This window comes from Panthera leo, chromosome C1, assembly GCF_018350215.1.
Source record: "Panthera leo isolate Ple1 chromosome C1, P.leo_Ple1_pat1.1, whole genome shotgun sequence".
Classification (NCBI taxonomy): Eukaryota; Metazoa; Chordata; class Mammalia; order Carnivora; family Felidae; genus Panthera; species Panthera leo.
This window is the reverse complement of record NC_056686.1, coordinates 87,824,718-87,839,193: the sequence shown is the minus strand read 5'-3', so window position 1 is coordinate 87,839,193 and position 14,476 is coordinate 87,824,718. Positions and strand designations below refer to the sequence as shown.

General features: G+C 34.8%; 1 protein-coding gene across 1 annotated transcript; it reads right to left on the bottom strand.

Moving 5' to 3' along the window:
• Positions 1 to 3,814: 3,814 nt before the first annotated feature.
• On the bottom strand, positions 3,815 to 3,982 carry CMC4 (C-X9-C motif containing 4). Its single transcript, XM_042948626.1, is given in 1 exon segment — positions 3,815 to 3,982. A coding segment is annotated over 1 exon segment (168 nt).
• Positions 3,983 to 14,476: the final 10,494 nt, after the last annotated feature.

Sequence of the window (14,476 nt, the reverse complement as noted above, 5' to 3'; positions counted from 1 at the left end):
AGACATCATATAAACTAAGGATTACTTTTACATTTCATGGGAAAGAATCCCAATATTGACTGAATTGGATTTATGGCCAGCAAGTTATGTAGAGCCTTGGAGGATATTTAACTCAAAAGTATGAGTCACTATGAAATTTCTTAGAATTGAATATTATGGGGTAAAATTAATACCAGTTATGTGTGGAATAAATTGGAGATTATTAGAAAGCTTTGTGCAACATATATTTATAAGGAAGACTAATCGTAGTACTTAGAATTGGGGAGAGTTAACTTTGAGATAATGGTTACTACCATACTGGAGAATTAATGTCTGGTAGGCACTCATAAAACTCTGTGGATTTGGTGAATACGAAATCTGATATGAGATTAAGTGTGAAGGGAGCTAATTTTAAGAACTGTGAGCAGATATATAGTAATTGGCAGAATGTTCAGTAAGGGGAGAAAAATAAGCCTTTTCCAATGAATTTCTTTGTGATCCCTAAGAGACTACTGAGATATAAAGAGTATAGAAGATAAAATTTAAGTCCCCTATCCCATACTATGAATTTCAAAGTAACTTACCCATTTCCATTTGAGAGAGGAACACAAACTAGCCAATGTCCCCAGGATCCTACAGGAGTGTTTTTCAAATTGCCTTTTGAGACCTGTTAGTGAATCATGAAATCAAATTGGAGAATCAAATAAACATTTTCTAGAACATTAAATGAAGTATGATAGAATAAAACAGAAATATTTGGTTTCATCACATATCATAAGAGTCTGCATTATTTATTTTCATTAATTGTATTTTTATATACCTAAAAATACATATACATTTGTATAATGGATCATAGTGAACACTGTATTTCTGCTGAAGCTAGAATGAAATACATTGGAGACCTCTGTCATATTGTGCTGGAATTTCTATATAACCCCAAACTTGAATATCATTTATACATAGGCTGAAATGTTTTGACTAGAAGTTGGGAACACTATTCTTCCAATGAAGAAAATTATAAATAGTCCCAAACTGAGAATATTTGAAGGGGATAAAACTTTTGGGTTGATTGAGAAGATATTTGAATGGAATATAGAGCTGCTAGAGGAATGGAAATTATCTGAGGTCATAGAACACTAACAATGATAAAATGGGATTAGAACCTCACAGTTGGAGACCATTTGATTCTCAAAATTGTTCAGTGCTGTGGCCGAATGTCTGAGTAGTTTTGAACAAGCTTAGAACAAGTTTACAAAAAGATCAGCTTTTTAAATATCAACCAGAGGGCTGGTTAAAGGTTTCAACATTGATTCTGAGGCCAGACACCTTGGAGACTTGGCCTTGGGCAGATGAGGCATGGTTCCAGGAAGTGTGGCTCAGGCCCAGCATGAACAGGCATAAGGAGAGGCTACTCTGAGAAAACTGTCCACTGTGAGCTCCACCTGGTGGAAATTGAACTCCTCCCTAAAACTCTTTTCAATTTTGAAAGTTCATTGGAGAAGGGAAGGAGTGGGGAGTGGTGGTTCATTCCAGAAGAGAATCAGGTATAAGAGATGATTTTAGTAACCTGAATTCGTACTCTGCCAGCTAGGACACATGGGACTTAAAAATATGTGACTAAAGACTCAATGTTGCTTTGTCTTCTATTAAGCCACCTGTATGTGTGCTTCCACAGACCCCTTGTGGTCCCAATACTTTGATATCTGGACAACCCCTTTTTCCACCATTTTGGGGTAGCCTGGGCTATAGTACAGAATTGAAGATTCTGAGGAGTAGCCTGAACCTAAGTCAAGACTATAAAGGGTACTGCTCGGGGCACCTGGGTGGCTCGGTCGGTTAAGCGTCCGACTTTGGCTCAGGTCATGATCTCGCGGTCCGTGAGTTCGAGCCCCGCGTCGGGCTCTGTGCTGACAGCTCAGAGCCTGGGGCCTGTTTCAGATTCTGTGTCTCCCTCTCTCTGACCCTCCCCCGTTCATGCTCTGTCTGTCTCTGTCTCAAAAATAAATAAACGTTAAAAAAAATTTAAAAAAAAAAAAAAAAAAATAAAGGGTACTGCTCAACTACAGACATGAAGAGAAACATTTCAAGATAGCAGTCTAAGATTTCAAAGAAATGTAAGGGCCATTTGCTTTGTTGGTAGGGAAGCTGGACATTTCATGCAGACTGATCTTACATGTGTGAATACTAAAATCTTAAGAGAGTAGAAAAAGTTTCTAAGGCTGAGCTTGAGATGAATGGACAAGAGTTTAAGAGCCAACTCTGGCAGTCTGAAGCCTCAGGGCCCACCAGATAGATAACAGTTTTCAGATTCTGAACTAGCAACAATGCAGCCAAAATAACAATAGTAAAGATGGTAACATTCATGGAATTATGGTTTGGGTACTTTCCCTGGTTTTCTGTCACCATAGAAAGCTAGAAATTTTATGTGAATCCATGGAGCTTTTGAGGAGAACCCAAAAGGACAAAAATTGAATTTCTTGCCAACCAGGTGGGTAGAAGGACAAAGCAGACTAAACATGACTTAAAGCAGTAATAGAATATGAAAGTTGGTAAACCTTAGTGTTGTGGGGTGAAATGCACACAAATACATATACAAGTAACATATGCATTAAAATAAATTTATTTTTCTTATGTGTTTAGTTCTCATTTCAAATATATTCATACACGTTAGGTTCAGCGTAGAGTTTATCTGTGTGGGCTCTGGAGTCAGAGATCTAGGGCTGGGATCTTGGCTCTACCACATTAACTATGTGATCTTGATCAACTTGCTTACCTCTCTGAATTTTAGTTCCTCACATGTAAAATGGGGATGATGGCATTGCCAACCTGATTTTGTTGCTGTTGATTTCTTAGCAAGTTCTCTGGAATATGGAATTAAAACTTAAGTTTAATTGAGAACATGAGCTATTTCCTCTCTGGGTAGCATGCATTTGATTTTTAAGTTATTTTTGTAAGTAATTTTTATTTGCTTTTATAGATGTGATTTTCTATCCAAATTGTACATTGATCCTGCCACTTAGTAAACTAGTTTTGAACCTATGCATCTTTAGACTTCATTCTTCCCCTCATTCCTGACCCCTAAATTCTGTGACCTAGGGCTTTTCTAGTATTTTCTCTTCTCTGGTCCCAGTTTTGTGTTTTCTCTGAGGCATTAAAATTCTTGGACACAATTTTACTTCTATCCTCATGACTGAGACTGAGAATCAAATTTTTACTTCATCTACCACTGCATAACCCATCCAAATTCTTGACATTGAATCCCAGGCTTCTTAATTTGTTCATTCAGTCAACAAATATTAATTGCCTGTCTTCTCCGTGCCAGGCACTGTGACAATCACTAGGGACTTTCATAGAAAGAAAGAAGAATCCCTGATTTCCATTGACTCAGCTATAAAGTTTGCATTTCTATGGTATGATTCTATTAGTCAGTTAAGTTCCCCTTTTACCTAAATCAGTTTGAATTGTGTTTCTTTTACTTGTAACCCTAAATATTCTGAATTATATAGACCAACTTCATATACTTAATTGCCATATGCACTAAGGTCCTATTCTCTACCATCTATTCTACTCCATTGATTTATCTATCTGTACCAGTGTTTAAATTGCATTAATTACTGTAATTTTATAATATATTTTACTATGTTATTGCAAGAGTTTTTCATCATCACACATGCAATTTAATTTTTTTGATATTTTATATGTTGATTTTTCTAAATTAGCTTTAGGTTTATTTTAAGTTTTGAAAAACATAAAACGGAACAAGAACAGTGAAGTGTATGTTGGCCTTTTTATTGGATTATATTAATTTATGTGTTCATTTTGAAAGAATGAATATTTACAATATTGAATTTGGCAATACAAGAGGAATTTCCTTGAGGTATTGAGCACAAGACTTATACAGTTCTTGGATAACAACCTGACACTTAGATTTCATGTAGTTATTGGGTTGTAAATATTTTTCTATTTCGTAGGCTTGTTTCTGTCATGGATTCTTTTGTGGCATATCCGGAAAAATTAATATAGTATTTCTTGGGCTAATTACTCTACCTTGAGACCAGCGAGGCTAAAACTTGCAGGTGGTCCACCCCGGGCCACTAAAGCATTCAAGCTGGGATCAGGACATGATCCCTAGGGGAGCCAAGAGCCATCCCTTGCCAAAGTCACCTGAACAGGAGTTATGAAGGGCACACCATCAATGGGAAGCGGTATGGGGAGAATTGTACAAAAGGCAGGGGCTGTAACTTGGAAACAAAACAAAATTAATTAAACCTTAAATGTTTTAGGACTAAATTTCAAAAGAATGACCCCTGGCTCAAGAGGACTCAACTCTTAGGAAAGGTTCAAACCAGGATAGCTCCAAAAACCATAGCAGCAGATATGGTGGGACTTACTTTTACAACTAACGTTTTAACAAGGCCCAACCCAGCAAAGTCTCTTTCTGCCTCTCAACTCAAAATTCTAAGTTCCTAGATGCAGAATCTAGACTAGCAATACTAATTTTCTCCAGTTTTCTCTGCTGTTGATGGCCACTGTGAGTTGGTCATCTGACAGAACTGTGACCACAGTAGCCCATTCCTGTTCATCAATGACAATAACCAGAGTGAAAAGGATTTTCAGCTGTACTGATGTTCTCTAGAACATCATTTAAAATTCTAATTTTTTCTAGAATTATTTGGTACATCCACTGTTCCCACTAATAAAATAATTTTTAAGACATATTTAATTGTTAATTATTTAATTCTGTCTTGGCCATAGGATTTTCAAAACAGATATCTTACTTGGGAATTCTTTATATCTTGAAGATGAATTAGAAGAATACAAAATTGGCCCCAGATACTTTCTCACAAGAAAGCTCCTAAAAAATACTAGTTATTAGTAACTATAAGTTTTTAAAAAATCAGTTTTAAGTCTGCATCTAAAAATACTGAAAAAGCTATCTCTTATAAAACTTTAGTTTGTGTGATTGCATCCTGAAACGGCTTCATCACCATTAACCAAAATCTTTACTCTAGGACTTACAGAGTAGAGTATATAACTCTTTACATTAATCAGTTAATGTTAGAGAGGAAGAAACACTTAATAGCTTGTTAACGTTGGCATCATTTTATAAAGCTAATATACAAACACACATACTTTTTGGTGGAACCAGCCCAACAAGGTACTCCTTACTGACCTCAGCTGAAGTGAGTTTCTATTTAGTGTGGCAAATGTCCAAGTTAGTGACCACAGGACCAGTCTGTTGTTACACAATGATGTCAAACTTTTAAAATTTGACTATTATATTTTAATAATAAATTTCTAATAAAAATTAAATTACTTGATTTAATTTCATATTTATTCTTATATTCTATAAGTTCATTCTGTGATGATGATTTTTGTCTTTGAAACATTGACTCTGGCTGAATGCTGATTTTAATCTTCAGGTATTCAATAATTCACCAAAAAACATGCCCAATGTATCTCTGTTATAGAAGTAAATAACATCTATAAATAGTGGTTCTAGAAAGGGAGCATGGTGACTTACATGCCTTTCTTATGTCTACTTTGACTCCCCGTGAACAGACACAAGATACACTAATGGGACACTTTTACTAAAGATAACGATATCTATAGCATTAAAAATAATGATTTTTAAAAGTTATGTGACATAATATATAGAAAGAGCTTAACATGAATTTGAATTACTATGACTGTGAAGGTTTTAGCTTATTATATAGGTTAACTAAGGCCTACAATTTACATCTTAATTAGTACTGTTAGTAAATTTGATGTTTTAAAAAGATCACTTGAGGGGTGCCTGGATGCCTCTGTCAGTTAAGCATCGGACTCTTGCTTTTGGCTCAGGTCATGATCTCAGGGTTATGAGTTTGAGCCTCACATTGGGCTCTGGGCTGGCAGCATGGAGCCTGCTTGAGATTCTCTATCTCTCTCTCTTTATTTGCCCCTTGCCCTCCTGTGCATGCCACTCTCTTTCTCTCCAAATAAATAAATGAACTTAAAAAAAAATAAAAAGATTACTTCATACCCTCTGAGAATATCCTATTTGTAGTAATTTACTTCCCAAATGACAGCTATGAAAAAGAAATATTTTTAGCAGTTTATGTAAGATAGATTTGTGTCCTTATGGAGTGTACAATTTTAATTTTAATTCCCAAATCAAAAAAAACAAAAACAAAAACAAAAACAGTAGCGTATGAAACAGCATACAATACTTTTTACCTTTGCCCAAGAGTTACTGAGAACAATGTGGACCATGGAAGTTAATGTACAGCCCTTCACCATTTACTCCTTCTTATAATTTACTAAAAATTATAATCAATCCCTTTTTTCCTACTTACCTTGAGTAATAAGTCCTATGTAACAATTCTTTGATTATTAGAGTTCTGTTGTTTCTTTGGTAGGAAATGATTGATTTACTAAATTAAATGTTATATTTTTAAAAGTTTATTTATGACTTATTCTTTCTATGCTTTTCTCTGAGCTACAAACTATGGTGATTTATCTTTACCTTAAATTTTCTTAGGATAATGAATTTATCCACTTAATAATAATTTATGGTATATTTTGTTTGCCAGAATTTAGAATTTCTCAAACTGAATTGACAGAAACTTCAACTAAATTGAACAGAAATGTCAATTCCAGGGAAAAATTCTTACTTTATACTTGGATCATGTGCTTCATGCTGACCAAATTTATGTTGCTAGAAGTATCTGGTACTGATGAGTCCAGACTGGGTTATTTGCCAAATTCAGAGAAGCGGTGGTAGAGGGAGATGTTGAAGACTTAGATACAAGAAAAGAGAGAAAACTTGTATCTTGTCTGGAATGAAACTTCCATAAGTGTAAAACTTTATTTTCATTTTTTAATTTACTGCTGTATATTTAGTTCTTGGAAGAGTATCTGGCTCAAAATAGATGCACAATAAATGTACTATTGAATAAATGAATAAATGAATGAATGAATGAATGAATGAAGAGGCAACAATATTCCCTAACACATTTCACTACACTTGTGAGATACTCTGCTATTTTCTAGGAATACAATGTTTGCTTTATCCTGAGGTCCATGATACGCCAAAGCATTATTAAATATTATGACTCTGTTTTGTATACTTCTAATGATCATAACTGGAGTTACTCCATAGTTCTTCATATATTCTGGTTTTCATAACTGCACTGAAAACTTATTGAGAACAAAGTTGATGATTTTTACTTTTTCCTGGAGTCCCAATAGAACAAGTAAATGTTAGTTTAGTTGAATCATGTTTCATTAAAAAGGGGCTGAAAATGAAAGTTTACTAATTAAGTGAGGGGTTAATTTGGTGGAATCACCTCCATTCTTGGTAAAGCTATATTTTTGTAGTATCTACATATTTAGTTCTGATATAGTTAAGTGAACTTTTCTATTATATATGTTAATATTACCGTACGAGTTATTTCTTCTGTAAGATCTAAAGGTATGAGAGTGATATTCAACAGAGCTGCAAAATTACAATACATTTAAATAAAACTGTTTTATAGATGATATATTTATTTTTTGATTAAATTATTAGATGTGTACACCATGTAATTTAAAGATACAAGTGTTCAAATTCTTTTTATCAGCATCTATGTTCTTTGAGAATGATGAACTATAGACTAAGACATGTGCTCCTTTTTCTATGCTTCCTGTAGCTTTCATCTAGCCTGAAGTAAATGACTATTCAAGTAATGTCTGATTCCTGTTTATAATATAACCATAAATTAATTATACATGTGGAGATTAAGTGTTGAATTAATTTATTCATTCAACATTTTTCTGCTTCCATAATTATTTTTCTAACAACTTTTCAATATTCTACTCTTTGGAATATTTTTATAGTAGTGAGATAAGACATCATTATTGCTAATTAATGGTTATAGTGCATGGTAGTAGGTATAATTTTAAATGCTTATGTTTACTTGAACTATGTACTGCTTTGATTAAAAATATTTTTCCTAATATTATGAATATTTTATTCTTGAAAAAATTGAATAACCTGTTTATAAATGGAAATCAGAATCTTTGGGAGGGAGGTCTTTGGCAAGGCAATTATTTTACACAAACAACTAAATCTGTGGGAGGGGACCACACGAAGCCTGAATCCCCTTTTGAACCCTTCATAGCATACTCCAGGGAAAGTCACTGACTGAAGATTGTTTAAATGACAGCAGTAGGGTGCATAGTAACACTGCTCCTCAAAGGAAGCATCACCTTATCTGACCTAGTCTTGGAGTAAATCAGGCGCCTGCTTCAGCCAGTTGACGATAATGTCTCTAACCATTTCCATTTTTTAACATTCAGAGCCATTTGAGGACATCTTTTGTTTGTTTATTAGATCTTCACAGGATATATTTTGTTGAAAACTTAAGATGAACTTGGTTTTTTGTTGAACCTTAGCCTCTGACAACATATGACTCAAAGGATTTTTGCAGTTTTGTGCTGTATTGGTTCTTGTGGCATACATCAATTACCCCAGTGATGAGATCTCACAATGTGCTCTTACCTGCCTGAGTCATTTGGTAGAGTAAAAGGTATTATCTTTTCGCTTAACAACAGGTAATAATTAAATGATTGCCTTTTTCGCTTAATCTTCTGAGACACTAAATTTATGTTGTGTTTTTCCTTGTAGTTTCTTATTTTAAAGAAGTGTAGGTTGTCATTTGTGAAGAGAGCCATTATGCAGCTTGAAACCTAGACAGCAATTACTTTGTTCATTCTCTAGAAAATGATCCTCCTGGCGAAGGGTTCTAAATGTAGAGAGCTATGAAGAACATTGGGTTGGTTTTGATTATACAGCATGTTCAGTTGTGATTCTGTCCATCTCTTCACTGAAGGATCAGTGGGTAAGCATATGCTATTAGCTGCCAGAGTCAACACTCATAGTTTTCTTTCCATTCTGTGAGAAGAACTTCAAATGTTCTTATTCATAAAAGTTTACACTGCAGCCTGTTGGTCTGAACTAAAACACAGAGAATTCTACATCCTATTAAGAATTCCAACCTGGAAAGGTCAACTGTTAAGTTTATCACAGTGTTTATAGAGGCATTGATTATTTACTTAGCATCTAGAGTAACAGATTTTTTTTTTTGAATTCATAAATTAGAATGTGTTCTTGATAAGTAATTAGAATGTAGAATCATTATGATTTATCTATTAGATCACATCTTTTTCAAAGTTTTTTACTCATACTTCTGTATATAAAAGCAAGATGATGTTCTTAAAAAGTAACAATTATACATCGGTTGGTGAGTGATAGTATTCATTTCCCACCTTGTTTTTCACTTTTATCATATTGAAAGCAGCTTTCAAGCCAATTAATTAACTTCAAAAATGATAGGAAAAAAACCCCACCTGATTGCTAATCATGAAGCCCGTACAATATCTTATCTAGATTTACAGAAATAAGTAATATGGAAGGAAATTCTTAATAACATAAGATACAATACTTTAGGAATACCTGGCTTTTAATTCTGATAGATTAAAATACTGTATCTTTTTTCTATTTCTTTTTTTTATTTTTTAAAATGTTTTATTTATTTTCGAGAGAGAGAGAGAGAGAGAATGAGTGGGGGGAGGGGCAGAAAGAGAGAGGGACACAGAATCCAGTCAGGCTCCAGGCTCTGAGCTGTCAGCACAAAGCCTGACGTGGGGCTTGAACTCATGAACCACGAGATCATGACCTGAACTGAAGTCTGACGCTTAACTGACTAAGCCACCCAGGTGCCCCTCCCATTTCTTTTTATTTAGTAGTAAATTAATTTAACAAGGATGTAGATACAGAGCAGAGCAATATACTATCACAGGATCCAAAATTAATCAAACTGCAGAGTCTGCATGACGTTTGATTTCTGATATCAAATGCAATTTGTTTTTCAAAACTATCCTAAGTTTTGATAATTTGCTTAAAAGACCCAAAGAACTCACTAAAATCTATTTTATTCATGGTTGCAAAGAAAATTCATTTATTACAAAGAAAAGATACAGAAAATCAGCCAAAGGAAGAGATGCATAGGACAAAGTTTGGGAGGGGTCTAAACATACAGCTTCCTTCTCTCTGTGGAGTCATGAATGACATTAACTCCTTCTGGCCACAGTGTGTGAAAATACGCAGAGTAATATCAACCAAGGAAGTCTGCCTGAGTCTTTTGACAGCCAGAATTTTTATTGGGGCTCAATCACATATTGTCTACATAGCTGCACTTTAGTTTCTGGTTCCTCTTGGAGGTCAAGCTTATATCTTCAGTCTCCACTTCTTCCAGTGGTTGGACTTTATCTTGCATAGACCAAAGTCTCCTAATAAATCATGCTTTTAGACTGTCTTATGGCCAGAGCTCTCAGACAAAGAGCAGAACATTCCAGGATCCTAGAAATTACCTTCCAGTAGTCAGACATAAAGACTCAATCTTTCTTTGGGTAAAGTTAATTTTCTACTACACATGTAGATATTATTTTAATTTTAATTTTGGAAGGTATGGAGTGAAGCAGGGCACACTTAGAAAATACCTAGACAAAAGTAGAAAATGCTTAAAAGAACAAGAAACTAGGAAATGCTACATACTATCTTTTAATGTCTTAAATTACAGAATTTAAAAGTAAAGGGGTATTAGTAATCACCTAATGGTACAAACTTTTTTTTTAATGTTTATTTATTTTTGAGAGAGAGAGTGCAAGCATCCCTGTCTTATTCCTGCCCTTAGGGGAAAGCTGTCAGTTTTTCCCCATTGAGGATGATATTAGCATTGGGTCGTTCATATATGGCTTTTATGATCTCAAGGTATGCTCCTTCTATCCCTCCTTTCTTTTTTTTTTTTTAATTTTTTTTAACGTTTACTTATTTTTGAGACAGAGAGAGACAGAGCATGAACAGGGGAGGGGCAGAGAGAGAGGGAGACACAGAATCTGAAACAGGCTCCAGATTCTGAGCTGTCAGCACAGAGCCCGACACGGGGCTCGAACTCACGGACCGTGAGATCATGACCTGAGCCGAAGTCGGACGCTTAACCAACAAAGCCACCCAGGTGCCCCTATCCCTCCTTTCTTGAGGGTTTTTATCAAGAAAGGATGCTGTGTTTTGTCAAATGCTTTCTGTGCATCTATTGAGAGGATCATATGGTTCTTGTCCTATCTTTTATTGATGTGATGAATCACATTAATTGTTTTGTGGATATTGAACCAGCCCTGCATCACAGGTATAAATCCCAGTTGGTCGTAGTGAATAATTTTTTTAATGTATTGTTGGATCCGGTTGGCTAAAATCTTGTTGAGGACTTTTGCATCCATGTTCATCAGGGAAATTGGTCTATAGTTCTCCTTTTTAGTGGGGTCTCTGTCTGGTTTTGGAATCAAGGTAATGCTGCTTCATAGAAAGAGTTTGGAAGTTTGCCTTCCATTTCTATTTTTTGGAACAATTCAAGAGAATAGGTTTTAATTATTCCTTAAATGTTTGGTAGAATTCCCCTGGAAAGGCATCTGGCCCTGAATTCTTGTTTTTTGGGAGTTTTTTGATTACTAATTAGATTTCCTTACTGGTCATGTGTCTGTTCAAATTTTCTATTTCTTCCTGTTTCAGTTTTGGTAGTGTATATGTTTCTAGGAATTTGTCCATTTCTTCCAGATTTCCCATTTTATTGGCATATAATTGCTCATAATAGTCTCTTATTATTGTTTGTATTTCTGCTGTGTTGGTTGTGATCTCTCCTCTTTCATTCTGGATTTTATTTATTTGGGTCCTTCCCTTTTTCTTTTTGATCAAACTGGCTAGTGGCTTATCAATTTTGTTAATTCTTTCAAAGAACCAGCTTCTGGTTTCATTGATCTGTTCTACTGTCTTTTTGGTTTCAATAGCATTATTTCTGCTCTAATCTTTATTATTTCCTATCTTCTGCTGGTTTTAGGTTTTACTTGCTGTTCTTTTTCCAGCTCCTTAAGGCGTAAGGTTAGGTTGTGTATCTGAGGCCTTTCTGCCTTCTTTAGGAAGGCCTGGATTGCTATATACTTTCCTCTTACGACCGTCTTTACTGCGTCCCAGAGGTTTTGGGTTATGGTGTTATCATTTTCATTGACTTCCATATACTTTTTAATTTCCTCTTTAACTTCTTGGTTAGCCCATTCATTCTTTAGTAGTGTTCTTCAGTCTCCCAAGTATTTGTTACCTTTCCAATTTTTTTCTTGTGGTTGATTTCGAGTTCCATAGCATCGTGGTCTGAAAATATGTATGGTATGATCTCAATCTTTTTATACTTATTTAGGGCTGACTTGTGTCCCAGTATATGGTCTGTTCTGGAGAACGTTCCATGTGCACTGGAGAAGAATGTATATTCTGCTGCTTTAGGATGAAATGTTCTGAATATATCTGTTAAGTCCATCTGGTCCAGTGCGTCATTCAAAGCCTTTGTTTCTTTGTTGAATTTTTGATTAGATGATCTGTCCATTGCTGTGAGTGGGGTGTCGAAGTCTCTTACTATTATGGTATTACTATCAATGAGTTTATGTTTGTGATTAATTGATTTATATATTTGGGTGCTCTCACATTTGGAGCATAAATGTTTACAGTTGTTAGGTCTTCTTGGTGGATAGACCCCTTGATTATGATATAATGCCCTTCTGGATCTCTTGATACAGTCTTTATTTTAAAGTGTAGATTTTCTGATATAAGTATGGCTACTCCAGCTTTCTTTTGTTGACCATTAGCATGATGGATGGTTCCCCATCCCCTTATTTTCAATCTGAAGGTGTCTTTAGGTCTAAAGTGGGTCTCTTGTGAACAGCATATAGATGGATCTTGTTTTCTTATCCATTCTGTTACCCTATGTCTCTTGATTGGAGCATTGAGTCCATTGACATTTAGAGTGAGTACTGAGGGATATGAATTTCTTGCCATTATGATGCTTGTAGAGTTGGAGTTTCTGGTGGTGTTCTCTGGTCCTTTCTAATCTTTGTTGCTTTTTGTCTTTCTTTCTTTCTTTCTTTCTTTCTTTCTTTCTTTCTTTCTTTCTTTCTTCATCTTTTCTCCCCTCAGAGAGCCCCCCTTAAAATTTCTTGCAGGGTTGGCTTAGTGGTCACAAAGTCCTTTAATTTTTGTTTGTCTGGGAAACTTTTAGTCTCTCCTTCTATTTTGAATGACAGCCTTGCTGGATAAAGAGTTCTTGGCTGCATATTTTTCTGATTCAGCACAATGAATATATCCTGCCACTCCTTTCTGGCCTGCCAAGTTTCTGTGGATAGGTCTGCTGCAAACTTGATGTGTCTTCCCTTGTAGGTTAGGGACTTTTTTTCCCTTGCTGCTTTCATGACTCTCTCCTTGCCTGAGTGTTTTGTGAATTAGACTATGATATGCCTTGTTGATGGTTGGTTTTTGTTAAATCTAATGGGGGTCCTCTGTGCTTCCTGGATTTTGATGTCTGTGCCTTTCCCCAGGTTAGGAAACTTTTCTGCTATGATTTGCTCACATAATTCTTCCACCACTTTTTCTCTCTCTTCCTCCTCTGGGACCTCTATGATTCTGATGTTGTTCCTTTTTAATGAGTCACTGATTTCTCTAATTCTTAAACCGTGCTCTTTTGCCTTAATCTCCCTCTTTTTCTCTGCTTCGTTATTCTCTATAAGTTTGTCCTCTAAATCGCTGATTCTCTGTTCTGCCATGTCCATCCTTGCCGCCACTGCATCCATCTGTGATTGCACCTCGGTTATAGCATTTTTAATTTCATTCTGTGTTTTACATCTTGTATCTCTGCAGAAAGGGATCCTAATCTATTTTCAACTCCAGCTAGTATTCTCATTATCATGATTCTAAGTTCTGGTTCAGACATCTTGCTTGTATCTGTTTTGGTTAAATCCCTAGGTGTCGTTTCTTCGTGCTCTTTCTTTTGGGGTGAATTCCTTCATTTTGTCATTTTGAAGGGAGAAAAGGAATTAATGAGGTAGAAAAATTAAAAGAATTTAAAAAATATTAAAATTAAAATATTAAAACACACACACAAAAATCCAATAAATGATGTTAGATCCTAGGTGTGTTTTGGTCTGGGTGTTGAAAGTGGTTTGATTAGAGAAAAAAAGGGGGGAGGGAGAAATTGTTGGAGAATTTGAAAAAATGAATACACTGAAATAGACTAAATTGAAATGATGGGAGTAAAATAGAATTTGAAAAAATTTAGACAAAAGTAAAGAATGTAGTGGACAAAAGTTACAGAAAAATAGTTTAATAAAAATTAAAAATAAAAATGATTTTTTTTTCTCTTTCTGTATTCAAGAAAAAGAAAAGAAACAAAAAAAAGAAAAAAGGAAATCATTTGAAAATTTGAAAAAATGAATATACTGTAGTAGACTAAAATAATATTATGGAAGTAAAATAGAATTTGAAAAAATTTACATAAAAGTAAAAATATAGTAAAAATATTAAAGAAAAATGTTTTTAATAGAAATTGAAAGTAAAAATGAATGTTTTCTCTTTCTGTATTCAAGAAAAAGATAAGAAATG